General features: G+C 34.0%; 1 protein-coding gene across 7 annotated transcripts in view; it reads right to left on the bottom strand.

Moving 5' to 3' along the window:
- Positions 1–22,227, bottom strand: part of LOC142323571 (NACHT and WD repeat domain-containing protein 2) — a 182,548-nt gene that overhangs the window by 111,671 nt on the left and 48,650 nt on the right. For 6 of the 7 annotated variants that reach the window (XM_075363384.1, XM_075363419.1, XM_075363411.1 and 3 more), the window contains exons 4-9: positions 21,894–22,147; positions 20,328–20,525; positions 13,740–13,907; positions 12,282–12,499; positions 8,738–8,869; positions 5,738–5,896 (exon numbers count right to left, since the gene is read on the bottom strand). In XM_075363384.1, the coding sequence (XP_075219499.1) occupies positions 5,738–5,896; positions 8,738–8,869; positions 12,282–12,499; positions 13,740–13,907; positions 20,328–20,525; positions 21,894–22,147 (1,129 nt within the window). The remainder of the gene's footprint in view (positions 1–5,737; positions 5,897–8,737; positions 8,870–12,281; positions 12,500–13,739; positions 13,908–20,327; positions 20,526–21,893; positions 22,148–22,227) is intronic. The other variant, XM_075363402.1, reaches the window with a different exon arrangement.

Raw genomic sequence — 22,227 nt, 5'->3', positions numbered from 1 at the left:
GCGGGAATGGACCTGACCAGAGCTCGGTAGAAGCGCAACATGCATACATGATCACTCCCGAGTATTTGATAGAACAGTCAGCATGTCTAGCATTTTTAGACATTTTACCTTCAGATCTTTTAAATGTGTTACCCATGTTAGTTGTTGGTCTAACCACAATCCAAGAAATCTAACCCGTGTGCATGGTTCAACTAGTTCACCATGTAAAAAAAGGTTGAGGGTCAACATGCTCCCTCAGTGTGAAAAGCAAATGCATTTTGTCTTCTGAAGGGAAAACGTGAAACCAGTTGTTTTATATCATGTTTTCAGATTGATGATTCTGTTTTGGAGCAGCCTCTCGCCAATATCTGAAGTTCTAGAGGCAATATAAATTGAAAAATCATCCACAAATAAAGAACATAAAATCGGGTTTTACATGCAGTTTTCTATACTATGTATGGATATGGCCAATAAGCTAAGGTTTAGGACATTTCACTATAGTATTCTGTTTTCTAGTCTAAAATTTTCAGATACTGTCATTCCAACTACTGAGGAAACCCCTGATAAATGCAAGGAGATTCTCTTCTATACCCTATTCATGCAGTTTATTTAGGATTCCTCTCCTTCAAGCTGTATCATATGCCTTTTGCATATTGAAAAATACAGCAACAAAGCATTGGCAGAGTAGACAGATGTTTTGAATGATAGATTCAAGGGAAACTACATGATCAACAGACGATCTACTTTGGCAAAAACCACATTGTTCGGGAGCAATTAGGGCGTTTCTCTGAAGGTCCCACACTAGACGATGGTTTACCATACGTTCCATCAGCTTACACAGGGTATTGGTCCAAGGAGATAGGAACTTAGGGGCATGATTTATCTTTACAAGATTTCAGGATGGGAATCACCAATGCTTCTCACCAAGAATTTGGAAAAATCTGATCAGAAAATATTCTATTATAGATACACAAAAGATGTCGTAATGCAGTATCCGGGAAGTGAGATAACATACTCAGCCAGATATTATCATTTACAGGGGAAGTGTCATGGAAATTATTCAACGCATACCTAAGCTCATCTAAAAGAAAAGGAATGTTTAATTCATTTTGCAAAGCTCCGATAACAAATGAAATATATTTTACCTGCAACTTATATCTGATACACTCATAACAATATGATGATGTAAGTAAAACTGCCATAAATATGCGGAGATTGTCGTGTCTACATATAGTCCAAACTTTTGTCCATACAACAGATGACGGTGTTGTCTGAGGAATGGAATCAACATAATTCAGCCACAATTTTTGTTTAGCACACTGAAACAATCAACGGCAAACAGCCTTCACATTGAAGAAGGCACAGAACAATTCAGTTGTAGGTCATCGATTGTAATTACATAAAGCCCTGTGCCCATCCCTTAGTACATGCCTGCAGTCTTCTTCCCTCCAAGGAACAGCAGACCGCCTTGGTTCGCCAGATGTGAAAGGGATAACACTTCATTCACGCTATTGAGAATTTGGTGTGTAAATTTATCTAGTTGTTGGATCGTGCTACCACTTTTGTCATATTGGCCAAAGGAATCTTTGTTTCCAATCCAATCCGCTTTCTGAACCACCCATCTGTGTGGCTGATTCGAGATAAATAACTATTACCGACTGAGATAACAACCAGTCTATGATCGCTTCCAAAGACATTTTTGGAGACATGCCAGGTAAGACGTGGGAGTAGGGTTGCTGAACATAAGGACAGATTGATGCATGAAAATGTACCTGATAAAGATGATACAAACGTGTACTATCTATAGTTCAATAATTAGAGATCTAAGTTCTGTTTCAGTCGATCAACTAGTGCCTTGGGAAGAACATCATGATGAGTCCCATGAATAGTGATGGGACTTGAAATCGCCAATTATTAGGCAAGGTAAAGGAATCTGGGAAAACAGACTGCACAGATCATCTTTACTGATATCGGAATTTGGAAGAAGGTATAAGTTGCAGATATTCATTGTGAATGGCACCAATATCTTCAGTGAGACTGGTAGTCGCTAGTGGAATACAAGCAGGTATTGTGATTTCCTTCAGGAAAACAGTCACACCTTCACGTCCTCTGCCTCACTTTGATGGTCGCATCTTTCATAGACATACCTATGAAAGAACACGTCAACCTAGGGCTGAAGATGAATCTCCTGCAGACATAGTATTAAAGGATTTCTTCCTTTAGTAGGATTTCAATATTCTCATGGCGAGAACGGAGACCACAAACATTATAATGAATAATATTGGTACCCATAAAAATATTCTTTTATACAAAAGGTTCAATCTAAAAAAAAGGTTCTCTTAAAGCTTCTTTTATTCAAAAGATATAAATCTTTTATACAAACTCTCCGTGCAGATTATTTGTCAAATACAATCCAGTTTTTCTTTTAGCTATTGATAACTTTTAGGAAGTGCTCTGCTTCTTCAGGCACTTCATCAACATCCATATCCTTGAGATGGTGGTCGGAACTTGGAAGCCTGGGATGCCGGAGATATTGTACCTGGCGATGAGTTTTTAGTAGATCCCTTCATAGGGATCTTGGTAGTTTGCTTCGTTGTTGGTGCAGCGAGAATTTTATTTGGTAGTGGATTGATTGAAGTGGTTTTCAGTAAACCAATTTCAAACTTTCTAGCAGAAGTTACCTTATTGTTTGTATTCAGTGCTGTAGTAACAGATGCAAGTGATTTTATTTGGTCTGACAAGGTCTCTACTATTTTGGTTAATTCTATGTGCATTCATTCTCTTTTTGTACTTTGTTAGGGAGATTTTGGACAAAACTAACTCTGGGTTGTACTGGATTCCTCATGCTGAGGAATTTTCTGTATTCCCAACAAGCCACAGGAAAGGACACTTTCTGCTCGGTGTGGATTTTTAATATAGCCTTTCGTTCCTTGTAGGGGGGACAGTCTCGAGACGTTGCAGAGTGTGGACAATTAACACATTTTTCTATTTCAGTGCATCTGCTATCATCATGCCCCGTCCAGCTGCAACACAACTTGTTCCTTCATGGAACCATCTCTGCTGTGACCAAATCCCTGGCACAGAAAGCAACATCTTGGATTTGGTATATATGATCACACATGGACAGATAGGTAACCAATTCTTACTCACTCAGGAACAGTTGGAGTTGAAAAGATTAGAATAAGTGAGACTGTTGGCACATCAACATCATTCTCCTTTCTCATGATCCTCTGCACAGATGAAACAGACTACAGTGATAGCTCTTCAGATATTTCTGATAGTTCACTAACAGCCAAGTCATGGCAGAAGATAACTCCCTTGCTGGGAATTCAGGGTATTATGGGACTCCACGGTAATTTATCTACGGTATCCACAGTGTATTATGGAACTCCACGGTATCCTTTCCTATATATCTAAGGGATAGGAGTTTTCACCTCTGTTCATTATTACTAACCTCAATCAGAAGGTGCCACTCTTAAGCTTTTTAATGGATTTTGGTAAGCTACAAGCTGCTATGATGCACTTATTTATAAGAAATGAAGAAACTTTAGTAAAGCATTTAATTACCTTTCTCTTTATTCCTAACTAAAAGAAAATGCACATTAGATATTTTACCTCTTTCTGTAACATCTCTTATTTCTTTATCATTCATCACATCTTTGGCTGACAAGGTTGGTCAAAGCCTTTTTAAACTCCCAGGTTTGTCCATTTTTCAAGTGGTCCAACAACCACTGAAGGATTATAGATTGGAACTGACATACGGTTTCCATGAGTACCAGCAGTATAACAGACCACTCCAGCAGAGTGGGTGCATACTGGAGCCAGGGCTTAACACAACTGGGTTCATCCTGGTGCCCTGAGGACATTGTTTGAGACTCACTATGTAGAGCCATTCACCCATCGACACAGTGGTTTCCACCTTGTGTAACGGTTGCCTTTCATAAGGTGTCACAACACCACCAAGTGTAAGTGTAAAATGTTTCTGTGTTGTTGTGTTGTGTATATCATAATTTGTGTAGTGTTTGTAGTAAGGTGTATATGTATTATATAAATTGTTTATCAGCTCAGTGTGTAGTAGGAAGAAAGGCTGCATAGGCTAGGGCTGTAGGGATGCCAACCCTCAAAGTCTTAAAGGTTAAGACTCCTCATTAGGGGGATGTTTTTGAAAGCTAGATATTTTGTGTATAGAAGTCTTTTATATGAAATAACACTGGCATGGCTGTTAAGTAGTCTGTAGATTATAATTTTAATAACTGAGAATATATACACATGAAGTCAGGTGTTGTACGGCACTGCAATTATCATCGTTATTGTCTTTCTGTATAATTTGAAATTTTTCATTTGTTGTAATTATTTTTATGTTGAGATCAAGAAAATTTGTTTTTTTAAAAAATTTATTATAGTTTATAGTTTTCCCCTGTATTTTGTTTGTTTTTAAGAATTGTTCACATTGTCTAGTGTTGGTTTAGCAAAATGTTATCAAATTAGTTATGCCAGTATATTATTCTGTAGGCATAATTGTGTGTGATTATGCATATGAGTTCTATGCAACAAAAAGGATTTCTGTAAGGATACAGGAAATAGAGGAATTCAGAGGAAGAAAGCAAAGCTCTTTGAAATTTTTAAATTGCCATACATCTCCTAATATGATCTGAGATAAAAACTTTGTGGTTGTTCTCAGGGATTTATTGAGTGACTGATGATTATCGAATGTGACGATGCTATTCTCAGTTCACCTTTAAGGGGAATATTCCAGCTACTTTTTATTGCATGAAATGGAAAATAGACCTTATTGAACACTAACTACTTTTCTGTCCTAAAAGAGTGGATGATAATCAGGAAGCCAGTGGAAAATATGTATCTTACTAATGTAATTATAAAGCATTACTAACTAATCTACAAAAAAAACAAAAACTATGTTATACGTTACCAATGTAACATGGTAGTAATTAAAATTTAACATTCACATATTATCTTTTCTTTTATTGATATATCCTTGAACAAAGTTTATAGAGAACTCTGAACATTCATTGTTTTAATTACAAGTACAAAGTTACCATATCATAACATTTTTGTTTTTTTAACTAATCAGTATTACTTTTTGTTTTAACACTATTCTTTCTGCCGTTAGTATAATTACAATCATTACCAGCAATATCACTTTGCCAACAAGTACTGGCAACAAACTACTTAGTAATTTAAAAAAATGTATATCTCTGTATAAAATCAATATGACAAAGAGAATGGAATTAACAAAGAAATCAGAAAGCGAAATTTGTAAAGGAAGATCACCTTCAAACCTAGCCTGAGCTGATAGATATCATTACTGGGAGAGAAATTTGATTTCACTTAATTGAGAGTGTCCTCTTTGTAATATACTAGCAAAATTGATAGTGAGAGAAAAGTTATTTTTTCAATCAGCAAAATCTGCGGAAGAAAATGTGTAAAACTTTAAATAAATGTTTAAAAACTGAATGTTTAATCTTCCTGCTAAGTTATCTATCAGTCAGTTTGTCTCTTCACATTCACAACATTTATAAATAGTTTATTGAATTTTAATTGATGCTAGTGAGTTCTTTGGACTTAATTTAAACTTCAACTGAGTTTCATCAGAAAAATACCATCCCTTTTGAAGGATAAGGTAAGACCTGAATAGTATATGACAACTAATTTAATAGTAACTCACCAGTTACTATGTTTCACTTTAAATAATAGAATCTTCAGTTCAAAGTAAATCATATTGATGAAATATAATTACCCTCAGATCTTTCTGTAACAATTCCAGCCTGCGTTTTAATTCAGCATCTCCAGGTGATAGTGGAGTTCGATTATCTTCTGTCTGATGTGTATACACTCGGTTTAACCACAAACACCTTCTAGCTAGTTCCTGGCTCATCATTACAGTATTATGAACTTCCTATACATATAAAAAAATGATAAAAAGTAACTTTGAAAACAATTGATGGTTATACAGATAATTTGAAAAATGCTAAAAACTGGTGAACCTATAAACTATATGAAAAAGAAAAAAATTACTTACAAACCATTTAGGATGGCTCATAATAGCAAAGTCTGATATACAAAAAAACATTTCTTTTTTGCAAGTTTACTTTGAAACTAGAGCTGACAAAAAAATAATTGTAAAATTTCTTTGACTCTACAACTGGCATTTGGTAATAGATTTACAAATTAATAACACGTAAAACCATCCATTTTTAAAAAAATAAGGTGCAGAAAAATTACAAAAATTCAAACACTTCTTAAATTTTGATATGAAAAGAAAGAATAAGAATTTTTAACAAGAAAAGCTTATGAAAATCGAAGATGTCCAAGATACAATGTGGAAAAAATCTTAATAAACTGTTATGAAAGTACACCTGAAAGGAAAAATGTAGCAATTTAAGGATAATTATTATTATATATATGTATATTTATTTTTTTTGTTTATATATATATATATATATACATTGCATTTTTTCTGCAAATGATATTTAATAATTACCTGGAATAGTAACACGTGGCAGCACAAATGATTAACTAATATTATAGTTGAAAAGTATCAACATTTATATGATACCTGTCAAAACTTATTCATATTCAGTCTATTCATTTGTTGCAGTTATTATTTTGTATAATCAACTTGGATTTTTATTAAACAATGAAAAATGTGAGAACTGATCAAAGATTAATCTTTTTTTTAAAAGGCCTGATGTTTCAAGATATCACCAGAACTCAATAAAGTTGCTAGCAACTCTATACCATCAAAATCAAACAGTCATCCTTGCACAAATGATAAATCATTTGTTGGATGCCCAAAAAAAAAATCAGAAATTATTGAAAAAAATTCATGATCCTGTTTCGAAAGATCATCAAGTGAAATTGTATTCTAAGATTGTCAGATTGCTGACATAGTAATCATTTCACCTAAGGTCTGTACAACATCTTACATGACTATTTGGAAATAAAAAGCTGTCGGCAAGATGATGACTGTTCACAGTCAATTAAAAATGCATTTATTTAGTTTTAAATATCATTTAAAACTGTTTAAATTTAAATGAATTTCAGCATCGATTTAAAACCATCAGTGAAATATAAATTCATCACTACATAACAGGAAAAAACAGATACAACGGGTAGAAGCTAGTGAAAATGCTCCAGAGTAGGCAAAAGTCATTTGCATTTGCTAGAAAGTCTGTGGCAATCATATTTTTAGGATGCACAAGATATAATATTAATTTATTGATTATCTCAAAGAAGAGAAAGCCAGCACAGCAAAATAATATTCAGCACTATTAAATTGACTGAAAATGAAATCAAGCATAAACAACCATACAAGATCATCATGTTGTGCAGCAACTCAAATAGCATTATCTGCACAAAACAAATTATAGCAAATTGAAATTCCTATAATTTTTAAACATTTATCATTACTATGCTGAAGAATTAGTACATAAAAAAATTAAATACTTTAAAAAAATAGGTAAAAGAAAAAATGTTAAAAACTAAATAAACAAAACTTATGAAAAATTGCAAAACAAATACTTTTGCCTGTGTTTATAAAACAAGAATTAATGTTGACAAAAATTATAAAGTAAGATTTATGGCAGTTACACTTTAAAGCATAAAATTAGGCAAAAACAGTCTAAACTATTGAAACTTCTTTTTTGGTATAGAGTAAAGAAATTCTCTTATAAATCATTTACAAAAAACTATATATAATGACAGTGAAACAATGTTCATGTAGTTGTGTAAGATATGGAATAAGAACTTAATTTTATACATCAATATCTCAATTATAAATGAATGCAATGTGTGTTCTGCAACAGTATAGATCTGTTCTCTTTCCTCCAGCATTACAATTGTAATCCCTTCCACCTCATAATTGTCAAGTGCATCACCTCACAATCACCAAGTTGTGTTTTTGCTGCCATAATTGTTAAAAAGAAAATTCTGAAAAAGCTTCATATAATAGTGAGAATGATTATGTAGCTTATAGACATTCATTACTGATAAATTTATTTTCATACTTCAATAAAATAACTAACTAGTGGAAGTAAAACAATCATATAAAGAGAATATTAAAATAAACAAAAAAGTGGTCAAGAGAAAATCATGTTTACTAAATTATGTAAAATAAGCAACAGAAAGAAAAATTAAATATTGATTAAGAAAGAATGAAAACTATGTAATTCCTAAAAGGAATTACATAGTTTTCCTATAGTTTCCTATATATATATATATATATATATATATATGCTTCATAAATACTAAATATATTTTTAAGTCTTTTCAAATAAGAATTTATTCATTTTTCATTCATTGGATTGAAATCGAAAGTTAAATATGTTGTTCATAAAAATCAGTTCAATGGCTTTGGAGTTACAGTTTTAAAAAGATATAAACATACATCCAAATTCTAAAACATGTTACCGTCCCTTTGTAGTTAATTTTAAAAAATTTAATTAATAATAATAATAATTTTTAATTCCATTAATCAGAATAGAATTTCTGAAATTCATCACTAAAAATCAAACAAATATATGTTTATATGAAGTATTTAGATGCATTAGATCTGTCTATATTGGAAATTTATAAAATAATTTTTTAATTGCAACATAAATCACAGTTAGATTTTACAACTATAAATGAACCAAAAAATTTATAGTAAGCAAATAGAATGATATCTTAGAAATACTAATATGAACATAAGTTGTCAAAAAATAGGCTACTTATAAAGAAACAGAAGACAAGCTCTCACCTGCTCTACAACAGTGGTAAGATATGAATCACGTAACTCTTCAGAAAAAGCAGCTAGTAATACAGAAAGAAGCCTGTCAATTTCAGAACGCCATATTCCCAGTGCTTTTTCTCTTTCTTCAGGCTGTCCCTCCTGAAAATAGTAAAAGATGTTAATTATCAAGCAAAACAATATTAAGCAGTATTTAGAAATTTAACAGATCTGAATTACCATGAACAGTTAATGATTAAGAGAAATTACATTTGTTTGACAGAGAAAATGTAAAAGTAACAATAATATTACTTGTATTTGTAATAAAAATCACACAAATTAGGATAATAGCTATATTATTGTATGGTATGTCAAATATTACAATTAACATAGGGTAAAATTTACAATTTTAAATTATTAATATAAAACATAGTAGCCAACAATATTTAGTCATTAACAAAAAGCAAATATAAAAAAATTATTTAAAAAAATGTTCAGTTTCATAAAACAGTTAACAAAAAGTTGAAGAGCTCATCAATTGATCATGGATAACCCTTAATTAATATTAATTCTAGGGACGTTATGAAATATTTAACATTAATTTTATTCCTCAAATGTTGAGGGAAGGTGTTCTGATCTTAAGGACAGACATAAGAATATTACTTTCTAAAAAAGGTATTTAAATCTGAAATATTTTAAAGGCTATTTAAAAAGCTGTTTCAATCTGAAATAGTATTTAGTTTCTGAAAAGCCAGCTAATTTCAGATATTACTAACAGTGAAAGTTAGTTTTAATCTATGTAATATATTTAAAAACCAGCATTATTAGAAGAGAAAACAATAGTAAGCAGAAGTATAAAAACCTAATCAATCACGCTAAATTCAAAGTGTTCTTTCACTATGAATATTTTATATTGTAAATCATTAAAAAAATGTAATTATTTTTTAAAAAAGTTCAAAACATACATACTTAAAAGATTCAAAAAATCATTTTATCAAACTTTAAAATGCTATTAATAATAAGAGCAACATCTTCTATATCGATAAGTCAGCCATTATTTTAAGTCAGTCACCTCCTGCACTTCTCTATCAGTGTAGAATGGAGTTAAACATCACAACATGTTATCAATTTGATTCAAGCAAATAATATTAATAACTACAGCAGGGAGGTCCTAATCATGAATTCTACATTCTTAGAAAAATATTACACACAGGCATCAAATTAATAAAGCAAATGGGGTAAAAACGTATGATAAACTCATTTGTGTCTGATTTATTTGTGCATATATGTGCATAATGAAACTGCTAGTCAAGTGCAACAGACCAGACAATACAGACCTAATGGGACTGCGCTTTATCACATTAACCAGAAGTTAAGTCTTCAATAACTTATTATGACATGCCAAAACTAAATAAACACCAAATAAGTGTACTACACAAAGTAGAAAGTTAATCATATGCTTATATTTTTATTTTTTCTGGTAAACTGTTACTGAAAATTTCATATAACTATTCCACATCAGTGTGAATAAACCACCAACCTTAGGATTATTGATATTCAGATTAATTGGCCCATACTGTAACTAACATTAGTTAACAGTTAGGTAGAATGAAATGAGAATATTTAATTATTTTTCAAAAAGTAGTCTTCAAAAAAATATATATGCAACTATAATGAATAAGTGCCTTTATGATGATACATAATTTCTTGTCAAATATTCATAATGTATATGACAATAAGTTTCAAAGCTGATTATTTCGTACACTGTAATTTGAAAGAAATGTTTGAATATACTAACAAAAGTAGGTCAGACCAATTGTAATTATATAAAAAAGACATTTTTGCTTTTTCATCGAGTATTTTTTTTACTTTGTAAAAAAAAAACAGGCAATATATTCTAATTTACAGTAAATCACATTAGATTTAAATAAGCGCTATTTTTTTTCTTTTTATTGTTTCACTGAATTTTTTCTATGAACAAAAAACTGTATGATTTTTATTTCTTAAAAAAAAAAAAAACAAATAATTTAGGCTACATAGATCACTGGATAAAGTAAAGACAAGATCCAATTCAACCAACAAAAAAAAACAACTACCTTAGACTGTACATAAATACAGTACATATAGCTGGCTAACACAGCTCTAAGTATTTTTCAGATTAGTGATCATTGTTAATATCAATAATCTCGACCTGTTTGCAACTTCAGGTAACTAGATCTGGACTCTATGGTCAGCTACAGATCATGTTTATTACTAAATGATTTTGGATGTGAACTTACACCAATTTTGTGGAGGAAAGGGATGATGTGATTGCAAGTGTAACACAAACCTTTCCATTGCTCACATTGGCTCTCCTGCCATGGCAAGCATGTAGTGAGGTGTCCATGTATGTCAGTGCATGGGAGCCCTAAAAGCTTCAGTGAGTAGGGGCCTGGAATCAGTGCAGAGAGGCAGAGAGTGGATGTCTACTGAGATTTGTCCATCTCAGTTCCGATCTTAACTCATTCAAAGGGATTGTTGTATGCCGCAATTTTCTTTATTGCACAGAAGAAGAAATAGAAGGATTGCATGAAAGATGAAATAGTGGAGGAATTGTCAAGTTAAAGAGTAAATCAATGCCGCAGATTGACCATTAGGAGAGATGGTGAGATTCTGCATGCATGAGAAAGATAGTCATGGAGGCAACCCATGCAAAGATCCTCCAGTTTGTAACAAGGGACACCACAACTGTGTTCAACAAACTGTCCAGTTTACAAGATGGAAATAGCAATCCAGGAGGTAAAACCCCTGCCAAAAGTAAGTTATCTTGAAGCAAAGAAAATTGTCAGCAGTGAACACCTTGACCAACAACGACTTATGCAGAAGCAGCTGCTGCCCCTTCTTCACCAAAAGTTAATCTAGGTCGGTATCACTTGATGCTGGCTGCTGATCCTCTCCAATAACAGAACTGGATGAAGATACCATCTCTGTGGCCCCAGACACCATGTCATCAGAGGAGCCATTAGGAAGATGGTAAAAAAATGGCTAATGAACAAAGTAGTCAATGCCAATAACTCCAAAGAAAAAAATAATACTCATAATAATGATACCTAAAAACAATATTTTTGGACATAAAATTCATAACATTTTTTTTTACTAAAAATTTTATTAGTTTAAACAAACTAATAAAAGCAAGCAAACAAATTAAATAAGAAATTTGTGGTATGACCCATTTTTAAAAATAAATGCAATATAAACTTATGAATACACTAAAGTAGCCTCATTTTCAGTCATAACAGATTTAATTTTTAAATTCTACATTAAATTTTACAGGGAATTCTATCTATAATATTTCTTTTGCTGTGGTATTTAGTTCATTATCAAAAGACTTTAACATGTAAAAAAGGAAGAAATATATGTATAAGATAAATATAATAAATAAATAAGATTTTTTTAAATCAAGCTATTACTGTTTTAAAATATTTTAATGAATTAAACAGCAATATTTTCAAAATAAAATGTTGAAGAAATAAAATTGTAAGCTTTAATGATACAAGCAATGATTAATTTTAAATTAAACAGTTTTATATTCTACCTTGAAACCAGGTATGTTCCTTGTTATGGGTTGAAGTCTATAGCAAGGAGGTTGTGCATGACTGTCATGATGGTACCACTGCTCCAACAAGCTTCGATTGCCAGCCTGGCTAAGAACCATTTCAAAGTCTTGGGTCTCAACTGTCTTAGGAAGAAGTGGCGTTCCAAGAGAATTGCTCAAGAACAAAACTGGTACAGTGTAAGCAACTTCTGACTGTCCTAAAAAGAAATTCATGATGAATTGATGATTAAGAAGACTGAAAAATCATCAATGTATCAGACATTTAAATCAATAAAATTACTGATCTACAGTTTATATAGTTTTTAAATACATTTATTTATTTTGAGTGGCATTAGATAATATATTTCTCTAAGATAAGATAATAATTTTACACTGAATTTAATACTAAAACTAGAAAAACATATAATATAAAACCTTTTCTTAACTAACAAATAATCTTCAATAAGGAAGTATTTAACAAGTATTTTTCTGTAAAACTAAAAAAATTGTAATGTTGACTCTTTTTTGAAGTATTCATTGGTACTTGTATGTAGTATTTTTTATAGTTTCATTTCATAATGTTTGTAGTCATGGATGAATCTAGAATAAGCAGAGGCTGTTAGTGCATGCTGATTAGGGTTGATCTGAGGACGGAGACTTCCATCCCTTTGGACAGATACACATTTGACTTCTAAACCAAGAGCCTTGCAGTAATTGAAAAGTTATTGATATTAATTATGGGGCTTTAAAAAGTCCACATTTTCTCTCATTACCAGGAAACAATCAAGATGCTTGCTGAAGAAGCAGTAGATAAAATCTAGATGATCTGCCACTGCCTTGAGAAGCTGCTGACCAGTGACTAGTAGTTTCCTGAATTACAAATTCTCTTGTTGCTGGCAAGTAATAAGAGTGGGGAGACTACAAACTGTTAGGTCTAATAAACCATTGTTAAGTGGTATTGTCTGCTGCTGGTATTGTCTATACTCTGGTAAAGTATGAAGCTGAAAAGTGTGTTTTACATTAACATCAAACCAGATTGATGGATGTAAGCAATAAGTTTGTTTTGAGATCAAATAGACTTCAGTAGTTAGGATCCAGGTCTCATTGGTCTTGAGGCATTAAGGTTTCAGCCATTTTCTTTTAAAAGAATTTACTGAGAACCTACCAATTTCCTCAAAACCCACTAGAGGTACAGTTCTGGCATCTCATTTCTTTTTATCTTTCGGCAAGAACAAACCATTTTCAGACCTATGTTTATATAACTCTTTTTTATTACTTTGATGGGAGGAATATGCCTAAACTTCCTCAAGGACTCGGTACACATATCTCATACATAACTCCATTACCATAAAATATCAGTCATTATTTATTTTAGGCTACTATATATCTTTATTCTTAAAAACATATCAAATGCACAACCCTGTGTATCTTTTTACCACTTAAATTATATTTACTAACGATTTAGTTGTTCAATGCATAGTTCAGGAAATTCATGATCTTGTTGCTTCTCCAATGAAGTCCTCCAATGAAGATCTATAATATGTAATTCATAACCTCGCTCTAGTGATTCTTGCCTTAGAACAGGATACACATTATTATGCAAAATCCCTTTTTCCACACAGCAATCTAAAAAGAAAAGAACAGAAATTTTATGTTAACTTATTTCTAGACAAGTATTAAGGTCTCAAGTTGATTTAGAGCTATGATTGATGGTGGGTGTCTTTTGTGGTGCTCTGTATTCAGGATCAACTTGCGTGTTTCTGTCATTGTTGTTTTGTTATTTTTGTTGCTATTACCATTTATTAGTTGTTATTTTCATTCCGTGTTATAGTTTTTCTGGTTTTATTACATTTTTTTAGTTTATTTTACTTTTTTAACATTGATGTTCTCGTTGCTAAGGATTATTTAGGTTAGGGTTAGCAATGGTATGTTAAGTATTTTATTTGCAATATTTCTTGTAACTTTTTGTTTTTTCTATTCTTGTAGACTTATACGGTGATTTATTTCACAGGAAGTTATCAAGTTTCTCGTTGCGGAATGATTATTGTACCTATATAATAAATTAATTGACATTTGGCTGTGGTGGTTTCTTTACATCTTCACAGCTGTTTGTTTGTTTATGTTGGACTAAGAATTTTCTTTTCACTTTTTTCACCTAAGTGTAAAGAGATGTCCATCAATAGTGTACCCCTGTCTGAGGGTAGCCAGTTTCTCACGCTGAAGGAGAAATTAAGCTCTGATTGGCACGATGCACCTGCCTGGTCAACCAGGGATGTTGATTCTGGTGGCGATGGGAGTGACCAGTCGGGTGAACTTCCGACATTAGACCCTGCATTCAAACTGATGGAGATGTATCATCTGCAGGCTAGAAGGGCGAAAGAAAAATATGCAGTGCTTTTACATTGTAGGCAGCTACTATCCAATGACTCTTTGCCAGAGGAAGGTGAGGTTGAGGATGCAATGGTTGAGGACCTTTGCTCAATTCCAGCTGTTTTAGCGTCCCCGGTGGAGGAGGATATGGATGGAGGTGAAATACAATCTTCAACCAGATAGAAGATCAAACGGCGGCTATCCCCCTCCGGATGGAGGAAGTGAGAAGAAGTCTAAAGCATACAACCGGGAATCCAGCGGAATGAAGTCCCGGGTGAGTGCCTCGGGTTTCTCGGCCTCGATGGATAAAGGTGGCCTTCACACGTCTACCCAGGAACGGGTTGAGCCTCGACCAGTTGACACGGTAAGTGCGCTTGCATTCAGGCTGGAAGAACTGTTCAGAAACCTGGACCGAAATATCAACCGCAATCGAAGCGGGGAATTAAACGAATCACGGCGGAGCTTTCTACCCTAACAGGCGAGTTTACAGATTTTGAGAAGACCTCTCCGCCGGCTACCAGGACCTCGGTGATCACGCAGACCACGACCATTCTCAATTATGGAATTAGAGAGAAATGGGATGGCAAAGTTACAGATGACGAACCTTAGCTGCGGCGGCCCAGTGCTGGCCCGTGGACTACTTGTCGACTACGGAAGTTGTTTGTGAGCCTCCACTTGACTCTGGGGGGCTGACGGATCGGTGCGCCTCTGGGTCTTGCCTGGCCTCTTCCCTGTTGCGTAAGGGCAGAGCCAGGGGGAGTGAAGTCGTCCGAGATAGGATGGAGGGAGCCGTCCTTCTCGGCGAGGACTCACCTGTGGTTGGTGGTACCTCCTATACTGCTTTTTATGACTCCGGCTGCGGAGATTGCAAAGTTCTATTCGATTTTCTTCTGGCGTTCCGGCTCATTGTTGGTGAGTCTAGCAGTCCAGTGTTTTATCTCCCAAATAATAAGACTGGACATTCTTCAAGAAGGCTTTTGGCCTATTTGGGCGGGGTAGAGAACAACCCATCCGGGTAGCCCTCCTGAAGTTAAATGGCCGGACCACGCGTGACAAGATTTCTTCAACTTCTAGACCTGGACCTCCTGACACCAAGACTTGGTTATACGGGCTCCCGGAAAGACATACGCAGATCTGTTAAAGGACATGAAAGACCGGGTGTCGGCCTCTGAAGCAAATGATGTATTGTCACTTCGTAAGGGCAGTGACGGAGAATTAAGGATCAGGGTCAAGGATATACGAGCGGCTGAAGCCTTCAAAACTGTTCTGCAGATCAGGGCTGACGATTTCACGGTGGGTCTATGGTCCAAAGCTGATCGGTGGACCGTGGTTCATGTCAGTGACATTCATGCAATGACAGATGAACAAGCTGTCAAGGCGTCGTCCCCCGCTCTCACCGCCGCTCAAGTTGAGGATCTCGTCACTACTCTGTTCCCAAGGGCGGCTGACTCCCCACGTACGGAAATTGTTAAGGATAACCTTTCTTTCTTTGAGGTAGGTGAACTACTAGTACGTAGGATGAAGCTGCACAAAAGCCCGGACCGGATGGGATCCGGTTGAGGTTGTCAAGATTGTTGTCAAGCTCGTTCCGTCAAGCTGGCTGTTCTCCGTGCGATAAACTTTATGCTCTCGCACGATTACATCCCTGCAGGCTGGAAGGCTTATTTATATGCAGAAGCCTGGAGCCCCTGGAGATGCTCTTGCGTACTGCCCGCTGTGTCTGACAAACAACTTTTGGAAGTTATTCGAAAGGCTACTGCATCAATAGCCTTTCGAATAACTTCGAAAGGCTACACGTTGTAGTTGCTGATGCAGCAACTACAACGTGAGTTGGATGCTGGAGGCGGCTTGAGTGACCGACAGTTTGGGTTTCGACCGGATCACTCTACGATTAACGCGTCGACTACGTGATGCGTTTGGCGAAAAGAGCAGCTAACAGAACTTGGCGTTCCAGGAGTATCTCTGCTGTGGTACTGCTTGATGTTAAAAATGCATTTAACACTGTGAGTTGGTCATCTATTTTAAGAGCACTCGATGAAAGGGGGTATCTCGCCATACCTCAAGAGGATGATACACAGGTATTTACAGGACAGGAAGATCGTCTACGAGCTGGATGGTTTCAGACGGCTCTTCGACGCTTGGTGTGGGGTTCCATAGGGTTCCGTTGTTGGCCCTTTCCTGTGGAACCTTGCGTACGATGGGGTACTAAGATTACAGTAACCTATAGGGATTTCGTCCGTCACCTTCGTTGATATGATAGAGCTTCTTGTCGTTGCCAAGATAGAGGCGGACTCGTGCTGTGGGTCAACCGGTCGATCGCCCTGGTTGACGCCTGGCTCTCTAAGCAGGGTCTATGTTTGGCCCATCAAAAGGCCAAGGCGTTAATATTGGCTGGGAGAAGGCATTTTGCACCGATCCGCTTCACGGTTATGGCATCGTTCCGGACGCTGAAACGAAATACCTGGGCATCTGTCTGGACCGGCTGCGCTCTTTCTACGCGCATGTCCGTCAGCTTGGCAAGCGGGCTGAAAGGACTGTTCGGAGTCTGAGAGAACTACTTGGCAATGTCGCAGGCCCCAGATCCTCTAAGCGTAGGATATACTTCCAGGTCGTGTTCTCTATCCTATTGTACGGAGTGCCGGTGTGGTGCAAAATCGATGTGGAGCGAGAAATCGTTGCTTGTTAGAGGGTGTGCAGAGGTGGATGGCGTTGAGAATCTGCGCTGCGTACAGGACCGTCTCCACTGAAGCGGCCTTCCTTGTCGCTGGGAAGATACAAGGAAGGCCGCAGATGAGATGTGAAATACCTGCTAGGGTTGCTAGCGCAGATGAGATGTGAAATATATGCAGGAACAGACAGGCAGGTTGCATATTATGTTCTATTGGAGAGGTGACAGGCACGATGGAATACCGCTACGACGAGTACTTGGACTCGACGATTGATTCCGGAAGTGGGCCCTTGCATCACCAGGAGGTTTGGCGAGCTCAACTACGAAATTGTAGTACTTGGTTCGCCGCAGAAGAGCGGACGACGGCTTGTGCCCATACTGCGGGGAGCTGGATTACGTAGAGCATGTGGTGTTCCACTGCCACAGATGGTAGGAAATGCGGAGGGACTACGCTCAGTTCTGCCTTTTGACGCTTGCGAACTAGCAAGCATCCTCATTTCGAGGATGCTAGGGAATGAATGAGAGAACATGGAACGTCATCTCCCGCCTTGTGGGTAAAATTATCCGTCGCAAGGCGTCGGGGACGTAGGTTGGTGGACCGCCCGTACGCAGAGCCGGCGGCATTCCACACTTGCGGGTTATCGTTCATTCGGTGATGAGGCCTGCGCTTACCCGGCCCTTCTGCGGGCCCATTACTGTGTTCCGTGATGATAGCAGCATGTTCCGGGTAATACCTTCATGGAGGGTACCCGGGCATCTTGTTTTTGGGGGAAGGTTTTTTAGTGAGTCCCCACTTGATTTTTTGGCGGGAAACCTCACACACCCAGTAGAACGGAGTGCTGGGTCTCCTACAGCAGATTTTTCCTCCTACCACGGAAAGGAAAAGTAAATTATTAAGGTTTTATCTATCAAGTAGGTATAAAAAAGGCAGTTACCATTCAAAGCAATTTACAATTAATGATTACCTTTAAATATTTCTGAAGACTATTGTTACAATCAAATTCCAAACATTTAGAAAAAGTCTTGGTATTCAGACTAGGACATGTAGTTAGAAAATCTAACTACATAGTTTATGTATTTGTATATAAACTCTGCCTGTGAATATCTAAATACTGATAGATTTAAAAAAGAACCATTAATTTCACTAAATTTCAGATCATTATAATGAACAAGTATATGGTTTGAGGATATATATATATATATATCCATGAAGTATATCATTATAGACACAATGTTGATGGCAACTGTTCATGTAAAGTTGTATAACTTCATACATAATGCATCACGATGGAGATCAACCAGAATTTTAGTTGGTAAGTTAACAAACTGCATGCTAGTAATATGTTCTAACATTGGATTCATTAAAAATCTACAGCAAAGTTTTGCGAGGCTATTATTCCATGTAATGCGAGTTATATACAATTAAATGATAACTGGATTATAACCCATTACAACTATTTTGGCTATAATGATTAGTATAACTAATTTATCACTTAAATTATCATTATTACTTTTTTTTTCTCTTTATGTAAAGTATTTTTTTTTTACATTAATTAACAGATTTAAAAACATTATGTAAATAAATAACAAAATTAAGCAGAAAAAGAAATTGAAAATTTCTCACATGCATGCATACAATTTCACTAATCACACACAATAGTCTATTGAAATAAATACAATGAATGTAAAAAGGTGATTGTATCATTTATACACAACAAAGAATTGAACTAACAAAAAATAGGCTATATAGGAGATACAGATTTACTGAGCACACTATAGCCTCCTCAAATATATACAATGAATGTAAATACTAGCGATAAATATTTGTATACAGAATTGTATAATAGAGAAAATAATATTCCTTTTTGAGAACATTAAGGTACAATATTCATATTAATATTCCAAGAATATCCAATTGCTTTATAAATATGTATTTTTTTAACGTTATTTGTATCAAATTAAACTGTCATCATCAATAGGTACTGAGTAAATACTATGTATATGTAATATATAATACAAAAATGTAATAAAAATAATACCAGTAATATACACACAAGACACACAAACACACACACACACACACACACACACACACACACACAGTTATAAAATATTAATAATAAAAATTACTGAACAAACATTTGTTTTGACACACTGATCACTGTTTCTACCTGATTAACAACACAAAAAATGTATTATTCACCAGGTAGAAATAAAACAGGTCAAGTTAAGAATAAGAAAATTAATATAACAGTAGATAATAATTTAGAAAATTGTATTGTAATATATAGTTCAGTTTGTATTCAGGTTAAATTTGATTCCAAGAAGAGAATTTACATGATACTTCCTGTGATAGCAAGTTTATTTAGAGAAAAAAATCTTTCAAAAACATATATTGATAAACAAAAAAGTTACAAAATCCATTAAAAAACTTAATATTGGTTTAAGTATATTATCAACTGGTATAAACTCTTTTGCACAATGCAAAAATTGTTATGTTGAAATACCAAATAGATTGCACACAGGATAATAGATTTAGCAAATGATTGTCTAAATTATCACTTATGTGTTGTAATGCTTTAATTTATCACTTATGCTCTAATGTTTATATTTTGTAATGTAGTAATATCATTCTCTTTTTTTTATTTTTACAAAAAAATTTAGTTTTTCAAATGTTATTTCCTCAGTATGATGAGTGCTTAACAACTGAAATGACTTTATGTTTAGATTTTAAATAATTTTTTTTGTAGGTGTTTTTTGAGCATTTTGTAGTTTCAAATTTATAAAAAACTTTTACTTTTAATTTTTATTTATAACAGAAAATTACACAAATAATTTTTATGGTGACTGTGAAATATTCATATTCTGTCAAATTCAGTAAAGCATATAAGCTTTAAAATTTTTTTCTATCAAATTTTTATTTAATCTAAGGACAAATGATATACAGTGTTTCAAATAAAACCAGTCTTAAAAAAATACAGAAATAAAAACAAATTTAACTGAAATACCTTGCGAATCTGCTGCAGATACATAAAGTACTATCTTCCTAGTTTTAACATTTGTTTTTGCAGCAGCAATTGCTCCAACTAGAAGATGTTGAATGTTACTGTTCAGTTTTTTCACAGTGGGTGGTAGCAATGATTTATCAATTTCCTTTGGGCTAAGTATACTACCAGGAGGAGGGGATCCAGGTGATACACTGTCTGCTACAAAAGAATAACATGTCGTTAATATTTGATTATGATCAACATTCTTGTTAGTCCTAAAATCAAGAGATTGACTTCTTACTGTTTTATATCAAAATAATTCACAGTCATAAACATATATCTTTAAACTTTTACTTGGTATTAGTTGAGCTTTGGCTCCATTTGATAATTCTTGTCAGACTTCTGATACAAATAAAATTTTCAAAAAGAGTTATACTAATTCTTTGCTTTCTAAAGCCTTAGCTTTAAGTTCATACAAATATTTTCTTAGTCCATAACTCCATGACAGCTTCACAATTGCTAGAATGGAAATTCTTTAACTAAATGGTTTATAAAGAATCATAGTTTGCCTGTATGAAATCATAAGAATCTTATAATGTATTATATTTTGAAATATTTCTTTCTGAAAATGTAATCATTGGAATAAAATATCTCTATACATTGTCAGCAGTAGTTATGAAGTGTCATCAAAGACAGGATGTGGTCAATCCAATTTGGTACTTCTAATGAATTAATTGAGCTAATGTACTTAATACATATACATTATAAACATATTAACAATTTCAAACTTTCTTGACTTTACAATTCCATTGTAGTAATACAGTTTTTCCATTGTAGTGATGCTGATAACAGCCACACATTGATTATCTGAAAGTGATAATTATAAAATGATTTGATCTTTCAGATGTTATTTTATTAATTTAAATTTTATCAAAGTAAAAAATATTAAGTGAAATATAACATGAAATCAGAATGAAACAATTACTCATTTCCTTTGGAAAAAAATTGATATTAATCATTTTTAAGATTATCTAAAAGCAATCTATATATTTGAAATTTAATTACCTTCTTTAATGCAAAAACTCTGTAAAAGACTTTAAAACATGAATGGCTTAAACAATAAAAAAAAAAATAATAAAGCAGTAATAAATTGACCAACTTTCCTCAGGAAATTTATTGAAATATGTAACTCATAATAAATAAAACACATTTTAGATGTAACCTTACCACATTATTATTTAAATATATCTATTATAGAGATTTATTTGCAGCTGTGAAAAAGTATTCTTAATCTCTATCATTTTTTTAATACTCAGAACACTGCCTCACCACTTTATAAAACTGCTATATTTTAAAACAAATAAAAGTAACTAATCGTATCATACTTTTGCCGAATTTTGATTAGATAGATAATACAATCAGTTTTAAAATGAAAGTTCTTCCTACTTTCGAAATCTCAACAACAAAAAATGAGAAAAAATGCTCTTATATTATTTAAGAAAAAATTAATCTGACAAAATTGAGCAACTTTATGAATTATATTTGTTACTGATATAATGAAAAATGTTGATTTTGCAGTAAGCATACTTGAGAAGCTGGAAACAGCAACACCTCTATGTGGTGGATTCGGAACATGTCTGCTAGTGGTAACTGTTGTAGCTGTTGTGCTTGAACTACTTGTTCCAGTTGTGCTTGAACTACCGATAGTATTTACTGGTACTATGGGTTGGCTTCCACTCTGTTCAACTTTGAGTACAATACCTGATGCAACTCCTGTACTTGCTGTGCTTGGTTCAGCACCATCTATTTTGGTCCCTTTGGTTACCTGATAACTGGGTGATCTGTTTAAAATATCACATTTTTATTATATAAGTATTAACCAAAGATTATAGTAAACAATTTTTAATTAAAAATGTATGCT

Source organism: Lycorma delicatula, chromosome 1 (genome assembly GCF_047948215.1).
Source record: "Lycorma delicatula isolate Av1 chromosome 1, ASM4794821v1, whole genome shotgun sequence".
NCBI lineage: Eukaryota > Metazoa > Arthropoda > Insecta > Hemiptera > Fulgoridae > Lycorma > Lycorma delicatula.
This window is presented reverse-complemented; position numbering and strand designations above follow the sequence as displayed.